Source organism: Nilaparvata lugens, chromosome 13 (assembly GCF_014356525.2).
Source record: "Nilaparvata lugens isolate BPH chromosome 13, ASM1435652v1, whole genome shotgun sequence".
Classification (NCBI taxonomy): domain Eukaryota; kingdom Metazoa; phylum Arthropoda; class Insecta; order Hemiptera; family Delphacidae; genus Nilaparvata; species Nilaparvata lugens.
The window spans coordinates 1393219-1413497 of NC_052516.1; the positions used below are offsets into that span (position 1 = coordinate 1393219).

Genomic DNA, 20279 nt, shown 5'->3' on the forward strand with positions numbered 1-20279 from the left:
CTAAAACGAGATTTACTCACAGTCAGCAATCCTCATAAATGAAACAATTGCTCCCCATTCTTCCAATACTGTCATTTTGGAACGAATCCAAGCAATGCCAAATACCGTATCAATTCCTGTTTGAAAGGCCTGACTACCTTGATTCGAAGCTGGAGACTGCATTTTTTCAACGTAACTACTTTTACATGCATCTAATTGTCAAGTTCAATGTACAAGAACGCGAATGGAACTCTACCAGTTCTATACAGTGAGATTCATCTGAAACCGTCAGTATCAGTTAAATGAGAAGCATTGATGCTATTTATACGAGATGCTGAAAGTTTGAAGTGTATGCCAATATAGTTTTATGTGAATCTGGTTTGGAAACATCAGTTGGAAATAAACAATTTTAGCGTAGGCACTGTATACAAACGTCTAACATTCCTATGATGCACGATTATAAGCATATTCTTTGTACAGTTCTTGAATGTTTATTTCTGCTATATTCTTCTTACTATTATCATTGATAAACAAAAGCATGAGTCTCATGCATGAGTCTCAATCCCATGGTATAGGGCATTAATGTCACAACTTTTATCTCAATTTCAAACGTCGTAGAAGATTTGAATAATAGCATAGATAAACAATAGCGTAAGTAGATATCCCATGGTATAGGGCATTAATGTCGCAACTTTTACTGTTATCTCAAGCCGATAGTCCACGTAGTTCTTTCCCGAGAAGCTGTGTGACGCTCGTAGTCTCTCATACTGTGCCGTTTATACTCTCTCACCCCAACAAAACAGTAAAATCCGACAGTAATCGATAATAATCGGCTTGAGATAACAGTAAAAGTTGCGACATCAATGCCCTATACCATGGGATATCTACTTACGCTATAGTTTATCTATGCTATTATTCAAATCTTCTACGACGTTTCAAATTCTCCTGGCCTATTCTACACTCTATAGCTAGTAGTTCTGTGAACAGTAGACATCGCGCAGTTATAAACCACAGCCTCCTCTTATACTGTTCATCAGAGTAAATCCTGTCTTTTTGTCGTGTCAACGAGATATCGGTGTGAAAACGGCTAATGGCTGTTGGAGTTGGTGTATCAAAAATTCTAACATCAAAAGCTAATCTCCTTCAAGACATACTGTCAACAGGACAGCCCAAGTTCAAAGCAGAGAAAGTTCGAGAGACAATGTTATTTTAGTTATTAATTGCATGCGCTATTGCACGCAGTCAATAGTTCCTTAATTTATTCACACTGGAGACAACGGGTTTCCCCAAAGATGTCTCCTTTTGTCATATTCTGGCAATTTGTATTGTTCAAAAAAGCACCAACTGATACACCAACTATTTATTTGATCAGATCATGCTTACACAAGATTTAATTATCATAATTATTACGCTTTCCGGAATTTAGAGCGAGAAAACCAGAAGACATCTAGGCGCCCATACAAGCTTTCCTAGTCCTTTGCATCCAATTATTCTAATAGTGCATAAAAATTGCATTCAATGAGGCATGCAATTTATAGTCTATAGCTGCTGATTTTTTACCAAGTTAAATTGAGATATTGAATTGCATGCGTCATGGCATGCAATTTATAATCCACTCGACAGCTGATTTATGATGAATAATTCTATAGTATGATTTTTACTCTAATATTGGCGTATGAAGGAGGCTCCTTTTTCCTTCTATATTATCCTTGAAATGCAAAATTTCCAAAAACCTTTTTTAAATACGTCGACGCGCAATTAAAAAAGGAACATACCTGTCAAATTTCATGAAAATCTATTACCGCGTTTCGCCTTAATACAAACATTACATACAAACATTTGAATATTAAGAGAAATGCCAAACCGTCGACTTGAATCTTAGACCTCACTTCGCTCGGTCAATAACTCGAAGCATCTTTCTTGTTTAGCAGACGTTTGGCGTAACCATTAACTTAACAAAATATAACAGATTTCTTCCATCTATACTATAGTGTGGTCCACCTTATAGGAAAAGGCATTTTGAGGCAGAGGAGAAAGATAGGAGAACAGTGTTGCCGATTCTCCGCCTTGCCACTGCCTTCTATAGAGGATAGATGATACCAGTACGCATCGTTCTTAATAATAAGGGCCGTTTGCACAGTCAAAGCTTAAACTGAATTCAATCAGCTGATGGCTTAAACTAAAAATGACCCACATTATAATGAACGAGACTTGATATGGATTTAATCCAGTTTAAGATGGAATTTAGTTTAAACTGATATTGTGCAAACGACCTTAGTTTTTTCTTGTTTGAAATGATCGATAAATTTAATTTTATTCATCAAGAAAATAGCCTATATTTATATCGATTGAATTATAAATTTAGTCCAAATATTTTGTCAATCAATAATTTTTCTACATTATTGAAAAACGATCCGCAACACCTGGCAGCGTTGCAGAGCTAGAAAGGGATAGCGCTATCTGCTCTGTCGAATGAAAGACAAGGATAGCAACACCAATGTTGATCAAATACTTTCATTATAACGTGGATCTCACTATAGTTGAGTCAATTGTCTTTTCCAATAACATCAGATTAAAAGTTTCAATGTTGCCTGTCACTTTAAGATAAATGTCTTTTCCAATAACATCAGTCACGCTACAATCACAGTTGAAGCGTGAATAATATCATAGCGAAACAATAGCTTGAGTAGATATCCCATGGTATAGGGCGTTTATGTCGCAACTTTTACTGTTATCTCAAGTCGATTACTATTGATTATTGTAGATTTTTTTGTTTTGGTCGGGTGAGAGTATATGAACGGCAAATATGAGAGACTACCGCGTCACACAGCTTTTTGGGAAAGAAATACGTGGACTATGGGCTTGAGATAACAGTAAAAGTTGCGACATAAACGCCCTATACCATGGGATATCTACTCACGCTATTGTTTCTCTATGATAATATTCACTAGCCTTTTATCTTACTAATGTTCTATGTGAAATCAATCAGCCCATCACTAATTTTGTTCAATGAATAAAAGTTCATCATTCACGTGAATTTATTGATTGTATTTTGTGCAAGTAGATGAATACCATAATTCAAAGAGTTCACATGTATTTGAAACAAACAATTAATTGAAAGCGAATGTGTAACACGAATTTGAAACGTTAGTTACAACTTTAACATAATGTCCCAAAAGGGGTCACACATGCTAACAGATTAATTACTATTCTATGGTACTTTATAGAGTTTACATGTATCTGAATCTGAAAGCATCGATTATTAATTGAAAGCGAAAGTATATCAAGAATGTGAAACGTAAGTTACAGCTTTAACCAAAAGTCTCAAAAAGGGGTCACGCATGTTAACCCATCAATTATTCTTTGATAATTATCATGGATTATAGTAATTTGAAGCGAATTTCCATAATATAATAATAAAGCAAGTTCCAACTTTAGCCAACATATTTGTAGGGGATGCCACATGTGTTGTCAGTTAATGAAAGCTAATTTTCATAAGGAATGTGGACACTTCAATAGGTAATTGAAAGTTAATTTGCATAAGGAATGTGGAACGTTGCAGGCAGAAAGTTGCAAGTTGACCACAACGTTGCAAGTTGACCAGAAAGTTGCAAGTTGACCACAACGCTGCAAGTTGACCACAACACTGCAAGTTGACCAGAAAGCTGCAAGTTAACTAGAAAGTTGCAAGCTGGCCAGTAAGTTGCAAGCTGAAAATTAAGACGCAAGCTGACCAGAAAGTTGCAAATTTACCAGAAAGCTGCTAGTTGACTGGAAAGTTGCAAGTTGACCAGAAAATTGCAAAGGGGGACACGCGTGTCCCCTAAAATGGTCAAGTTTAACTCTTCAAGATCATTAACAAGTACATCCAGTTTTTGAGGTACATCTGGACCTCTATAATTGCTCTAATTATATCTCTCAGGTTTCCGTTTCTCTTCACTCACTCTTCTTCTATCTGCATCAAATTCTAATCACTCTCTCTCACTCTTCCTCTATGTTTTCTCCTTCATTTCTTATACTCCTCTTTGATCTTCTACTTCTCGTTCTTTCTTCTCATCTCTGTTCCTTCTTCTCCACACTTCCACATCCTATTCTTAGTATTCTTTGTATATTCTCTCCTTCATTCCTTATAATAATCCTTTCTCTCGCTTCTCACTGCTTGTTCATTCTTGTTATCACAATTTCTTCTTCTCCCACTTCCTCATCCTATGTTAAGTATTCTTCACTACCTCCAGTTCTTCTACTAGACCTTATAATTATTTTTCTAGTCTCAGAAATTATTATTTCAGTTAAGTTTAGTCTCTATTTTTCTTGCTGTCTTTCCGTCTTATTATTCTATTCAGATTCAACTTCTTCATTTATTAGCTCATTCTGTACTGTGTGTATCTCTCTCAAACACATTTTCATCCCCAATGTACCATCTCTTCTTCTTTTCACTCCACCTTTGTCTTCCAATCTCTTTCTCTTCTATTCCAGTTTCTCTTCCAATCCTTCCTCGATATGTTTGTCAACTTATTCTTTCTCTATAAACCTCATTCTCTTGTCTTCCAATTATTCCTGCTGTGTCATCAAACTCTTTCTCTCGAAGCTCTATCATATTAAATATTTTTTATAAAATGATTAAATTAAAATTATAATCCTCTAACTCATTCTCCTACTCCTTATCTTTTCTTCGTACCTCTCATTCTCCTTCATCATCATTCTTTTTCCCATCTCAGATCATTATGTCTTATTCCACATTCCACTTCCTTCTTCCTTGGCTCTATCCATTCATATCATCCTCTTTCTACTTCTTTTACTTTCTCCTATCCATCATTCTTTTTATACAATAAATATTTAGTGGGGAGGATATTTTTAATATTCTTTCCGAAGAATGGACATTGATATGTCCAGAGCTCCGCCAATTTATGTGGATGCATAACAATATGATTATTATCTATAGTTATTATATTACAAACTGCTTTTTCATATCATATACAGTTCAATAATTATTTTCTTAGTCTATATTATGTAAATTCATCTATAATTTTGCTGTATTGTAAGCTATTGTATATAAGTGTATAAGCCAGTATATATTGTAATCTACATAAATAAGGTACTCAATCAATCAATCAATCAATCAATTCTTCTTCCTACATACATCAATCTATCTTTTTTACTGTTTTACTCCATTCTTCCTTGCCTCTTTCCATTCATATCCTCTTCTCCTTCTGCTCCAATTACTTTCTCAATTCAGTTTTGGTCAAATTCTGCTAGAAGAACCACTTTTCTTCATCTCCAATATAATTTTCTCTACCCATTTCCTTAGTCTCCTCTCTCTCTCTTCCTCCATGCTTCTGTCTTTGTCTTCTTCACAAATCATTGTATTGGAATAAATTCTTAGATTTATTTTCAATTCTTTTACAATCAATATCTCTTCCATATTTATTCATTATCATTTATTACAGTCAATTTATTTTTCTTCATAGTGGGATCCACCTTATAATGACAGTGGAGAAAGATAGGAGAACATCGTTCCGATTCGCCTTGCCAGTACAGTATTCAGCTAGAGGATAGCTGATACCAGTAAGTCTGATGTAATAGTTCATTCTAGAGAAGGATAGCGCTTTTGCTTTGTGGCATGATAGACAAGGATAGCAACACTAATGTTAATACTGTCATTATAACGTGGACCTCACTATACGAAGATGATACAAAGATGATACAAGGATGATAGACAAGGATAGCAACATCAATGTTGATCAAATACTGCGATTATATCGTGGACCTCACTATACCCTACAGTATTTCCTCTATTTCCTCTACATATTTCTGTTTTTGCCCTCCCAATTATAATCACTCTATTAAAAATCTCCACCTTATTTTCCACCTCTTCAATACAAGATACCAATTATTGAAAAAATCCTAATCCTACAACAAACACAGTTACAAAACTCGCCAAGGGGCAATTACAAAAAACGCCACATTTTTTCAAACTTGTCTGGAGAGTTCCGGAATTTAGCATGCAATCAGGTTGGCCAACTTGACACAGTCAAGTTCATTGCCAACATTGCAGCCGTGAAACCTAATTTGCAATCAGACCAGGTTAGCCGACTGTACTAACCATAAACATGAAACTTGCACTAAGAGAATGTGCTTGTAATAAAGGTGAGCATGTATACCAACGGTTTAGAAATTCGATAACTGTATGCAGAGATTCAATAATTTATTATGTTTAAATGGAATTATTAATAAGTAGATTAATGAATTTCGAATAATTCTACAGTTGAAAATAAAAAAAAATGGCTTTGTATAAAATGAGCGCTGCTATCCAGAGTTTGGTGTAAGGGTAAGCATTCCTGACCGGAAATTAGGAGCTGGTAATGGGTTCGATTCTCGGGCTGACAATTAATTTTTGTATAGTAACGCTCATCGAATTTCTATCTAGCTGTTTACCCTGTTGTCAATATTTTGCAGTAGCAGATTCCTTGGGGGTGATTGAATTGGGATTTTCGTTTAATATTAATTATACAAATAATTTTATGTGTGTAATCAGCTCTAGCAACTGTACTATGGACTTGAAAACTGCTGGTATTTAATGTAGATATAAAGTAATCAAGATAAACAACTACTGTAATTAATAACTTGAAGACGGTTCAAACTGAATTTGTATGAAATTATCAGCTTATACTTTGAAACTATTATGTTAACCAACTAGAACAATCCACACGTTCTGTTTTGTATATCAAGATTTATTTTAATCAGTCAGCATTCCTCATTAATAGCACTGAAACTGGATTCCATGATATCAGTGACAGTCAAAGTGACCGACATAGTGAAAAAATAATTTATATTAGTTCTGATTGGACTGTTCCCACTCAGCACGTCCTAGCAAGTATGAATAGTCTCATTTGAACTTATGCGAATTGTAGTCTCACTGTTCACTGTCACTGTGAATAGACATATATGAATTTATGAGAATATTATACTCACTGTACCGGACATCTTAAACTGTCACTGATGTGTCAATTGAGACATAAAGTGAAGAAATATTATTTATATAAAGATTATTTCTGTCATATCTGATACAGCTCAATGATTTTCATTTAATCAAAGACTAAATTTAATCAAGATTAAATACTAATCTTAGTAGGGGTTATTTCTGTCATATCTGATACAGCTCAATTGCTTCTCATCCAATCAAATACTAAATTAATAAATTTAATCAAGATTAAATACTAAGAAAATTTGTGTTATTTTATTTACTTAGTATTGATAGAATTTCATGTGTATTATCATTTCTATTCTGTAAACAAATAGGTTCTACTCTTTGTTTCTAAAAGTTATGTACTCTCATCTACATATTTATTTTCTGTTCTGAATATTATGTTAATTGTTCATTTTTTCCATTATAATGTAGTGTTAGTATGCAATGGGTCTTGCAACACCTGGCAATACATTGTCATTTGTGATAAAGAATCAATCAATCAATTTTAGTAAAGATTATTTCTGTCATATCTAATACAGCTAAATGCTTCTCATGCAATCAATACTAAATAGTTTAAAGTGAACATCACCATAGCATGAATGAAGCAAGTTGAACAATTTTAATCATTGCCAACTTAGGAGCTGAAAATATTCGAGCCCTGAGACCCAAGGAAGAGTTTCCAACAGAGTTGCAGAGTTGCAGATGCTGTATGCGTGGAACAGGTTACTCCGCGAGTTTTTCTGAGTCTAGACTTTGAGAGTCTCTCTGAGTTCGGTCTCTCAGAGTCTCTCTCACATCTGACTCTCAGTTGCAAGACTCTCAGTGCCGTGTAGAGAGCAACTCAGTTCGTATCTCGAGGAGTTTTGTGTTTGTTCCGCGGTTTCTCCTTGTTTGATTTGATTTGTGATTTGAATAATTAGTGTCACCTTCGATATTTCAAGTTTTCATCGAAATTTCTGGTTTGGTTTGATTTGTGATTCGAATAATTAGTGTTACCTTCAATATTTCAAGTTTTCATCGAAATTTCAGTTGTTTTTCATGACGATTCAATTCGTTGCTCGTTCTTTACAGTTATTTGTTTGGGGAATTCGATTCTTCACTAGTACTCATTGATGCATTTTGTGAGTTATTTCAGTTTGAACAACATTTTGTGTTGTTCCACTTGGGGATGTGTGTTTTAAGAAATCGATTTTCACTAGTTCTCATATAATTTTACCTGAGAATCCCAAGAAGTGGTCAACTGATTAACTTGAAAAGATTCTATAGCTGTTTCTGTTTTTTTTTTCTGGAAAACCTATTTTCCCCATCAATGAGAAGATTTTTATTGGAAATTGCAATTGACTAACTGCTGGAATATTATATAAATAGTAATCAATTCCCAACAGTTTTTTGTTCTTGTAATTCACTAAGTTTTATCCAAATTTGTATTACCAGTGATTTGAAAAAAAATATTTATAATATTATAGAATTAGTCAGGATTGTCAATCTTTTAAGGCTGTGCAAAGGCTAAAAATGAACTTTTATTCGTGATATTTTTCAAAGTTTTTTGATTTGTATATCATCAAGCTATCAAAATGAAAAAGTTTTCTCAAGAAATAAGTTTTTTACCGATCATTCCTTTTCGAGATATGAGCACCTAATTTAAAATTTTTCGAACAGAACATTTCAAATTCGGTGAAAGGTAAATCCATGAGTTTTAGAGGATAGATTTTTCATGGTATTGTTGATCTAGTAAAACATAAAGTTTCTGAAAATATAAATTTTTAAGATAGTTATTCAGTTCACTAAAAATAACTTTCAGTTGAGTTATTTTTGATAAATTGAATAACTTCTTCAAAAATTGATATTCTTAGAAAATTGTTGTTTTACTAGATCAACAATACCATGAAGAATCCATCCTCTAAATTGCATGGATTTATCTAGTACCGAATTTGAAATGTTCTGTCCCAAAATTTTTAACTTTAGACGCTCATATCTCAAAAAGTAATTATCGGAAAAAAAATATTTTCCTGAGAAATCTTCTTCATTTTGATAACTTGATGATATATATACAAATCGAAAAACTTTGAAAAATATCATGAGTAAAAAGTTTATTTTTAGCCTTTGCACAGCCTTAATGCCTTGAATAATTAAGGTCCACATATAATAAAAATCTCTTTGGAGTTTCAAAAACCTATTGATGTAACCCCATCTTTTCAGTTGTCACTGATTGTCTTCTACAATCATTGAGGCTTTAAAACAAATCATTAGTTGGAGTTACTACTGAATAATTTCAAGTGTCTCGTGATTTTTATTTTAATCTTTTGATTCTTTTTGATGTACTTCCTATGACTTATTTGAAATATTCAATGCAATAATTGATTTCTTGTTCTCTTCTCATGTAGGAAGCACCATATAAAATCTGCCTTAGAAGAGAGATAGCGTGAGTGATCTTCGAAGATAGCTTTTGGGGAACACTGTGAAAGTTGATACTGTTTGATAGAAATTTCAATCAAAACCTTCATGGATAATTCTACCAGTGCATTATTAATAGATTGTGTTATTTGTGCCTGTGGATTGTGTTTGGTTTTGTACTACGAGTTCTATTTATTTTATTTTCGTGAGGAACAGTGAATGAAATGCAATGAGTAATAAACAGTACTATGCATAGAAAACTCGAGCATTATTGGAGTGCAGTAAGTTTCCAAAATGTGAGTGTATTTTACAATTATTTTTAAATTCACCATGTCAGCTTGGATCAATATCTTCAAATTAATCTATATATATATATATATATATATATATATATAAATGAATGTCTGTATGTGTGTTTGTATGTTTGTTTGTTTGTTGTTTGTTTGTTTGTTTGTTTGTTTGTTTCTTTCTTTCTTTCTTTCTTTCTTTGTTCCCTATAGACTCGAAAACTACTTGATAGAACGGCATGAAACTTTGGGAATAAGTTGTGGGAAGACTGGTGATGGTTTCTGACCAGAAATGTTAATAGAGGGGCTAATAATAATAATTTATTAATCCAATTTACAGACCTATGTTTTCGAAATCTTCGGCCGAGCGGCTACCTATGATTTAGCATCTAAAGTTACCAACTGTACAATAAACACGTCACCCTGTGATAAATTGTGTACTGGTATTAGAACGGGTATTTGAATGGTATTTGAATGAATTTGTACTGGTATTAGAATGGTAGTTTGGAGTTGAAGTTAGTGTAGTTGATTGGTACCAGCTGTAGATAATCGTTCCTTCGAAGACCTATACAAATAATTATCACTCCCCTATCAGTGAGAAACTGGAAAATGTTGGAAAAAAAAAATTCATCTCATGAAATAGCGTTGTTAATATTGCATTCATTAATTACTGAAGAATGACAGACTAAATTATTTTTTCCGAATTTATCTTAGCTTATATTCATCCTAAAATGGAAGATAGAAAGAATATGGAATTCTGTGTAATTCATCGTACATCGCATATTTCCTGGACCATCTATAACAACTACGAAAACATTAAATTCATCTTTGAAACACTGATTCAACCTATCTATTTTGTTATTTCAACACTTGACTGTACTGATAGATATTACCATAGAGAAACAATAGCGTAAGTAGATATCCCATGGTATAGGACGTTTATGTCGCAACTTTTACTGTTATCTCAAGCCGATTATTGTCGACCTTTACTGTTTTGACCGGGTACAAGTGTATGAACGGAACAATATGAGAGACTACCAGCGTCATAAAGCTTCACAGGAAAGAACTACGTGGACTATCAGCTCGAGATAACAGTAAAAGTTGCGATATAAACGCCCTATACCATGGGATATCTACTCATGCTATTGTTTCTCTAAGATATTACTACCAATTGATTGAAAAGAATATGTTTCGGAGTAATAAATGCTGCATGACTAAGCACATAGGAAGTCTGTATTGAGATGTGAATGAAAATATTGATTGTTAGATAAATTTCATGATTCACCAAATAAAGTCACATGTGTGACATGAGATACATTGACGAAGTTCGCCGGGTAAGCTAGTCATAAATATTCTTCATCTCATTAATTACATAATATGCCGTTCATCCATACTATAAATAAATGAAAGACTTGGGCTTTGACATGTACAGAATACTGAATTAATATTAGGAATTCGTTTTCAGAGTGTCTGTATAGTTGTTCACTTTGAGTTCTTCTCAAAGTTATTGATGACTTCTATCCAATTCAATTCTCCTGCTTGTATTTGTTAGTCTCTTTATCACTTCATCTCCCCAATTTAAAAAAAAAGACATTTTATTTGATTCAAGAGACTAAAACATCATCGCAAATAATTGATGCTAACATTTTACCACTCTTTGAAAGTGTTGAAGCCCTTATAAGCATTTTTGAGGTTTATGTTCTCATCCTTGTTAGATACACCACAGATCTAACCTGTTTGATCTATACAGATCTTTGTTGAGGTCCATATATAATGGCAGTGGAGAAAGATAGGAGAACAACGTTGCCGATCCTCACTGTCTTGTCAATGCCTTCTTGACGGTCGCTGATACAGTTTTATTGATGTAATATTAACTGTTCATTCTAGTTTAAAATAATCAATTATATTTTATTCAGCAAGAAATTATATTATTCAGTAATTTCGTAATTGAGATAAAATATTTTGTTAATTAATTATTAATTCTACATAGTTAAAAGCCGATCTGGCAACAGAGCTGAGCGAAAAGAGATCCGCTTTGTTAAATGATAGACAAGGTTAGAGATACCATTGCTAATGAAACACTGTCATTATTGACCGAGCGAAGCGAGGTCTAAGATTCAAGTCGACGGTTTGGCATTAATGTTTTAAATGTTTAAATCTCTTAATGTTTAAATGTTTGAATGTTTATATGTTACGCATTTACGGCGAAACGCGGTAATAGATTTTCATGAAATTTGACAGGTATGTTCCTTTTTTGATTGCGCGTCGATGTATATACAAGGTTTTTGGAAATTTTGCATTTGAAGGATAATATAAAAGGAAAAAGGAGCCTCCTTCATACGCCAATATAAGAGTAAAAAATTAGACTATAGAATTATTCATCATAAATCAGCTGCCAAGTGATTACACAGATGTGTGGAGAAGCCAGTCTATTGATGTATTTCCATAAGGTCTATAGTTTCAAAGACCTTAAAGAGATATAGACCCACAATGCCTATGCCTTCCCAATGATAGATCTTACTTGAAATTGAAGGCCGCCATTGGGGTATTTTAGCACGAGATATTATATTATTATTTATTTGTAATACTATAGATCACAAAGGCATTGGTGGCATTGGTATGTAATAATCTTTTGGGTTGCCCCCTCAATGGCGGATTTCAATTCCAAGTACGACACTAGCGCTGCATGTGAGTCTATGCATCTTTAAGGTCTTTGGTTTCAATCAGGTACTTGTGGATGAGAATACTACGTGAGGTCTACTGTTCACAGAACTACTAGTAACGTGGACTTCACTATAACCTGATCTATTATTTTTATTTAGTCCATGGTTATACTACAGATCTTTTTCACTTATGATTATAACTATTTATGGGCGAGTTGTTAACCAATGACTCTGTTAGCTATGGGTGACTTTTTAACTCTACCTTCATTGTATTATCATTAATCCCATCATCATCATTATCAACTAGGCTTAAAATACTTCTAGAAAGTCGCCTTTTATAAAGTAATAAATAGATAAATGGAACGACTCTGCAAGTGGGCATTAGTCTATGATTATACATTATAATAATGATACATTATACACATTGTTAAGTGACACATAACCTAGCTACATTTTTACTGTTGTATAAATTAGAATTGGAACCGTTTTGGGCTTATAAGCCTGTGGTACTCTTCTGTAAGTTGTATAATTCTGAATAATTAAATAAATACATCATTATCATTCCCTTTTATCAGTTTGAATTTGAAGCAAAAGTTTACGGAAATTAATGAAAACGTAATACAGGAATTTCAGTGTTTCCACAAAGGAAAATCCAATCAAATCAAGTCTCACAAGTTTTTCATCTGTTAGGCACAATTCAACATCAAAAACTCCAGCTTTTTTGTATTGAGAATAGAGCGCACAAAACAGCTACAGTGTAATTCACTAAATACTGTCAGAAGATGTTGAATCGGAATCCAATGATGCAGCTTATAAGGAAAACTGAAAATTCAAACCTTCAATAAGAATCACTTTCAACTGTCAGCATTAGTGGAATGGGAAGCATTGATGGTTTTTATGAAGAATGCTGACAGTTTGTGGTGAATCTAACTGAAGCAATATTCGAAAAAAGATGACCATTCTTAGCGAACAGCCGTCTCTTTTGTTTACTTTTGCGATTTTATTTTTATCCATTTTTCCGCTCAAAACACGTTGGCCTTAAAACAGCCAGCAACACCCAACTAATTGTTTTAGACAAAAAACTACACATGCTTTATTTTTGGAACATGAACATCCTTTATCAAGTCCACTTACAACTTACTCAACTTTTTGTGTAGTCGAGAAGTTGATATTGAATAGAATAGAATAGAATAGAATAGAATAGAATAGAATAGAATAGAATAGAATAGAATAGAATAGAATAGAATAGAATGAATAGAATAGAATAGAATAGAATAGAATAGAATAGAATAGAATAGAATAGAATAGAATAGAATAGAATAGAATAGAATAGAATAGAATAGAATAGAATAGAATAGAATAGAATAGAATAGAATAGAATAGAATAGAATAGAATAGAATAGAATAGAAAGAATAGAATAGAATAGAATAGAATAGAATAGAATAGAATAGAATAGATAGAATAGAATAGAATGGAATGGAATGGAATAGAATAGAATAGAATAGAATAGAATAGAATAGATAGAATAGATAGAATAGAATAGAATAGAATAGAATAGAAAGAATAGAATAGAATAGAATAGAATAGAATAGAATAGAATAGAATAGAATAGAATAGAATAGAAGAATAGAATAGAATAGAATAGATAGAATAGAATAGAATAGAATAGAATAGAATAGAATAGAATAGATAGAATAGAATAGAATAGAATAGAATAGAATAGAATAGAATAGAATAGAATAGAATAGAATAGAATAGAATAGAATAGAATAGAATAGAATAGAATAGAATAGAATAGAATAGAATAGAATAGAATAGAATAGATAGAATAGAATAGAATAGAATAGAATAGAATAGAATAGAATAGATAGAATAGAATAGAATAGAATAGAATAGAATAGAATAGAATAGAATAGAATAGAATAGAATAGAATAGAATAGAATAGAATAGAATAGATAGAATAGAATAGAATAGAATAGAATAGAATAGAATAGAATAGAATAGAATAGAATAGAATAGAATAGAATAGAATAGAATAGAATAGAATAGAAGAATAGAATAGAATAGAATAGAATAGAATAGAATAGAATAGAATAGAATAGAATAGAATAGAATAGAATAGAATAGAATAGAATAGAATAGAATAGAATAGAATAGAATAGAATAGAATAGAATAGAATAGAATAGAATAGAATAGAATAGAATAGAATAGAATAGAATAGAATAGAATCTTTATTGCAGCAATATCTGAGGTCTTCAGATACAAGTGTCAAATATAAATAACATGATACAAAATACAAATATATTACATCAGTAAGTTACACTATCAGTACCCTATGATAATATGTCACCTGATTTTCAACTTATAACCGAATATTCCTAGCTAATGTATAAAAATCTTCAATCTTGTTTAAAGGGTTAGCTGCTAAGAAACGTTTCATATGATTTTAAAAGTTCCATCTATAGTCTATATTATATAAGAGAGGAATGGCACTCACTCACTGACTGACTGACTGATTCACTCACTCGCAGAACTAAAAATCTACCGGACCAAAAACGTTCAAATTTGGTAGGTATGTTCAGTTGGCTCTTTAGAGGCGCACTAAGAACGGATTTGGAAAAATTTCCAAAGATATGCCAAAAATCTGCATTTTTCCAGCGTTTTTTAGCGCTTTCTCAGCTTTATCGAGAACAAATGAACAGAAAATGTTCAAATTTAGTACAGAAGCTCAGCTAGGGTGTAATAATGTTGTGTTAGAAGGAATTTGAAATAACGCCAAAGATACGCCCAAAATTAGCGTTTTTTTTGCGTTTTCTCAGTTCTTTCATCAAGTGATAGACAGAAAATGTCCAAATTTCAGACAGAGGTTCAGGTAGGGTCTAAAAATGTTGTGATGAGGTGACTTTAATATTTCATCAATGATACGCCCAAAATCAGCGTTTTTCTCAGCTTGCGTTTTCTCAGTACTTTAGACTTTCTGATGGAATGAAGCATGCTCAAATGAAAAATGCAGGCGAGCGAAGCGAGCCCGCTGATCCCATTTCTGGACGATCCAGTCGGGGGTCCAGGGGGCCCCCTGGCTAGACGGATATGGCGAGTGAAGCGAGCCTGACGGCTAGTTCCCCATATTTCTAAGATCTTCAGGAAGTGAATTAAACAATTTCATTGATAAAAATAGAAATGTTTTTTGTGTACTAGAACAAAAACTTAAGATATTGTGGTGATTATTCATATTGAATAAAGAGACTAAGAAATTGTAGGAAAACACATATATGTGGTTTTGGGATGTAAAACTTTGTGGTGTAAAATTGTGGTATCAAACTTTGTGGTTAAAATTTCTGGTGCAAACCACATAATTGTAGTTTCTGACAATTTATTTCTTAGTCTTCCCATTTAATACTCACTCAACTGTTCACAAAAACTATCAGAGATACTCCAGTTTACTAGAAGAACATTGATACATATTTCATGTATTTGATCTTGGAACATGAGTATTTTTCCCCTATGCTAATCTTTTAGTATTTAGTTGGTTATATTATAATAAGTTATACTTCTTTGTTTCCAAAATGCTCGACGAGTATTCTAGAGGTGCGTACAGATTTACGCGCCGCGAACATGAGCAATTCACTTCTTATCAGCTGATGCCAACCTCTTTATATCTGTATCTTACCGTTTCTGTAAAAATACAGATATAATCAGCTGATTAAAAGTGAATTGCTGATTAAAAGTGAATTAACAAATTCTATACAAATACAGATTAGGAATAGCATCAGCTGATGGATACTGAAATGTGCGTGTTCGCAGCGCGTATATCTGTATGCACCTTTAGACTGGCCACTAGCATCAGGACAAGTATGTAGAACATGTGAGAACGGCTTGTCTTTGAACGAAAAATACATTAATGTGGAAGATTTCGAACGTAGAACAGCAGCTTCTAACATAAAATAAACAACCAATAACAATAAATAAATCACTGGAAAATTACTAAATTTTATGATGCAAAAATAGCTCAATCTCAAAAAGATCTGCATAGAAAAAATGTAAAAATAAAATCTAAGAGACTTCACCCAGCCTCAAAAAACATTGTTCAAAGCCTTACGCTAATGACACAACTTTTGTGAATACACATATTATATGAACACACTTGTCTTGTCGTTAGTGGCCAGCCTCAAGGTGCGTACAGACTTATGCACCACGAACACGCACATTTCACTCACCATCAGCTGTTGCTATTCTTGATATATCTGTATTTGTATAGAACCAGTTAGATACCGAAACAATAAGCATAGCATCAGCTGATGATAAGTGAGATGTGCGTGTTCCTAGTGCAGAAGTGTGTACGCACCTTCACACAGATAGAACAAGGAACAATTCATGATGGATCTGAGATAGATCCATCCATTGTATTGAAGATTCATTGGATCGAATAATTTGTATTTTTGTCGAATGTTTGGAGTGTGTTTGTACCGTACGCAGCAGCTTCATACAGATAGAACGAGAAACAATTATGATAGATACGAGATACATTCATCCATTATTATTATTATATTTTTGTTGTATGAATCCACAAATTCTGAGCAGTGCTCAAGTGGCATACAACATGTCATTTTTATAATGGTCGAGTCACATGAATGCTCTAAAACACTCCTCAATGGTATAAGGACAAGCCTCTACCAGTGTCCTAATTATCTTTGATATGCATAACTTATAGCTGCTACATAGCCTTATATCCTCAGGAAGTGAATTAAACAATTTCATTGATAAAAATAGAAATGTTTTTTGTGTACTAGAACAAAAACTTAGGATATTGTGGTGATTATTCGTATTAAAAAAAGAGACTGAAATTGTAGGAAAACACAAATATGTGGTTTTGGGATGTAAAACTTTGTGGTGTAAAATTGTGGTATCAAACTTTGTGGTTAAAATTTCTGGTGCAAACCACATAATTGTAGTTTCTGACAATTTATTTCTTAGTCTTCCCATTTAATACTCACTCAACTGTTCACAAAAACTATCAGAGATACTCCAGTTTACTAGAAGAACATTGATACATATTTAATGTATTCAATCTTGGAACATGAGTATTTTTCCCCTATGCTAATCTTTTAGTATTTAGTTGGTTATATTATAATATACTTCTTATTTATTTCCAAAATGCTCGACGAGTATTCTAGAGGTGCGTACAGATTTACGCGCCGCGAACATGAGCAATTCACCTTTAATCAGCTGATGCCAACCTTTTTATATCTGTATCTTACCGTTTCTGTAAAAATACAGATATAATCAGCTGATTAAAAGTGAATTAACAAATTCTATACAAATACAGATTAGGAATAGCATCAGCTGATGGATACTGAAATGTGCGTGTTCGCAGCGCGTATATCTGTATGCACCTTTAGACTGGCCACTAGCATCAGGACAAGTATGTAGAACATGTGAGAACGGGCTTGTCTTTGAACGAAAAATACATTAATGTGGAAGATTTCGAACGTAGAACAGCAGCTTCTAACATAAAATAAACAACCAATAACAATAAATAAATCACTGGAAAATTACTAAATTTTATGATGCAAAAATAGCTCAATCTCAAAAAGATCTGCATAGAAAAAATGTAAAAATAAAATCTAAGAGACTTCACCCAGCCTCAAAAAACATTGTTCAAAGCCTTACGCTAATGACACAACTTTTGTGAATACACATATTATATGAACACACTTGTCTTGTCGTTAGTGGCCAGCCTCAAGGTGCGTACAGACTTATGCACCACGAACACGCACATTTCACTCACCATCAGCTGTTGCTATTCTTGATATATCTGTATTTGTATAGAACCAGTTAGATACCGAAACAATAAGCATAGCATCAGCTGATGATAAGTGAGATGTGCGTGTTCCTAGTGCAGAAGTGTGTACGCACCTTCACACAGATAGAACAAGGAACAATTCATGATGGATCTGAGATAGATCCATCCATTGTATTGAAGATTCATTGGATCGAATAATTTGTATTTTTGTCGAATGTTTGGAGTGTGTTTGTACCGTACGCAGCAGCTTCATACAGATAGAACGAGAAACAATTATGATAGATACGAGATACATTCATCCATTATTATTATTATATTTTTGTTGTATGAATCCACAAATTCTGAGCAGTGCTCAAGTGGCATACAACATGTCATTTTTATAATGGTCGAGTCACATGAATGCTCTAAAACACTCCTCAATGGTATAAGGACAAGCCTCTACCAGTGTCCTAATTATCTTTGATATGCATAACTTATAGCTGCTACATAGCCTTATATCCTCAGGAATGCAATTAAAACACTTGAGTCCTGAAGAATACGGTCTCTTTTCGAGAACAGTCAGTCTATGGATAGGGAACTGGAATAATCCTGTATTTTCACCTCGTGTTTCACAAGTATGACAAATTCGGTTAGCATTAAAAATATTTTTGTTTTTCTATTGATTCTATAAGAGATTCATTGGATTGAATAATTTATATTCTTGTCAAATGATTGAAGATGAAGAAATTTGTTCTTATCATTAGCAATAAATTATACAATTCTCAATATCACCCTTCTTATTTCTGATCTATACATTCTTATCTATTTTTTTTTGTGTAGTTGAGAAGTTGATATTGTGGTAATTATTTTCATTCAGTTTTTTCATTTCAGTCTTTTTCATTCAATTCTTATCTATCCTTCTTATTATCCAACACTCTCCTCAACAGAATTGATTGTTGACATTAATTGATAACATTGATTGCTTGCAATATCGATATCTTGTTCTGTATTGTTTTTGAATTATATTGGAGAAAGATTCTTATTTTACAGAAACACAAGTGATGGTGCCTTTGATGAAGAAGTTGACATGTGATCTCCTGGATCCATTGAAAAAGTTGAAGAAGAAGAATGTCTCGTTTAGTCTACCCGCTGACGTTGGAGCAGCTACAGGTAAGAACATTATCCTTTTACAAAAAATATTTACAGAAAATTGAATTTAATTTGATTTTTATGTCAAAAAAATGTTTAATTTAAATCAAAATACTTCGAAACTGAAATGTCCATAGTAAAGCTTCAAGTAGAACCTCCATAATCAACCTCAACTGAAAAGTACAGCTCTGGACAGAAAACGATGGAAAGCTTCCTACCAATTGAATGATTGCTGCTAAAGAAGAATAATTATATTGTTGCCTTTATTAATATATTGAATGATCAGTCTGTTTATTTTTTTGGACTATTTCTATTATTTTACAAAGGCGACTTTCTAGAAGTATTTTAAGCCTGGGTGATGATGATGGGATGAATGAAGAATGGGATGAAATACAATGAAGGTAGAGTTATGAATTAATAGAAGTTGTATTGTTTGCTCTATCGAATGAATTAATAAATAAATAAATAGTTATTTGACTCAATAAATCAATCAGTGACAATCGAGAAAGGACATGAACTTCTCAATATTTTGCAAAAATAGGAGCTGCTTGAAATTCTTTTTCAACCTACTTGGAAGAAATCCAAACGAAAGACTGAAGTCACTTTCAAAAAACTTGAATATGCATCTAAACTGAACCACTTTCCCTGGAGAGCAAGTGGCATTAATATTTGCAAAAACTTTCAAGTCGTACTGACTTTCAAGTTCGAACGAGATTTCCGCATTTTATTCAAAAATTATGGTCGATTTTACAGTTTGCAAACGATCGGCGACAGTCGATAATAAACTTAGATTATTGCTAATCAAAGATAGAACCTTGATAGAAGATTTTTGTCAACTGGGTAACAACAATTTTGATAAGGCAGAGGATATCAATCTACTTAAGAACAGAATATGGAGAAATAGAAGAAGAAGACTGAAGAAGAAGAAGAAGAAGAAGAAAGAAGAAGAAGAAGAAGAAGAAGAAGAAGAAGAAGAAGAAGAAGAAGAAGAAGAAGCCGGTGTATGGACGATGTTTGCTACTATGACAACAGCCTTGATAATAGTTTTTGCCGTC

At 32.9% G+C, this 20279-nt stretch overlaps 2 protein-coding genes across 2 annotated transcripts in view; both read left to right on the forward strand.

Moving 5' to 3' along the window:
• Positions 1-20279, forward strand: part of LOC111054754 (protein takeout) — a 101964-nt gene that overhangs the window by 8818 nt on the left and 72867 nt on the right.
• The window catches only part of LOC120353968 (solute carrier family 2, facilitated glucose transporter member 8-like), a 28655-nt gene continuing 17804 nt past the window's right edge, over positions 9429-20279 (forward strand). The window contains exons 1-2 of the mRNA XM_039439543.1: positions 9429-9636; positions 19126-19245. Of these exons, the coding sequence (XP_039295477.1) occupies positions 19137-19245 (109 nt within the window). The 5' untranslated portion in view covers positions 9429-9636; positions 19126-19136. The remainder of the gene's footprint in view (positions 9637-19125; positions 19246-20279) is intronic.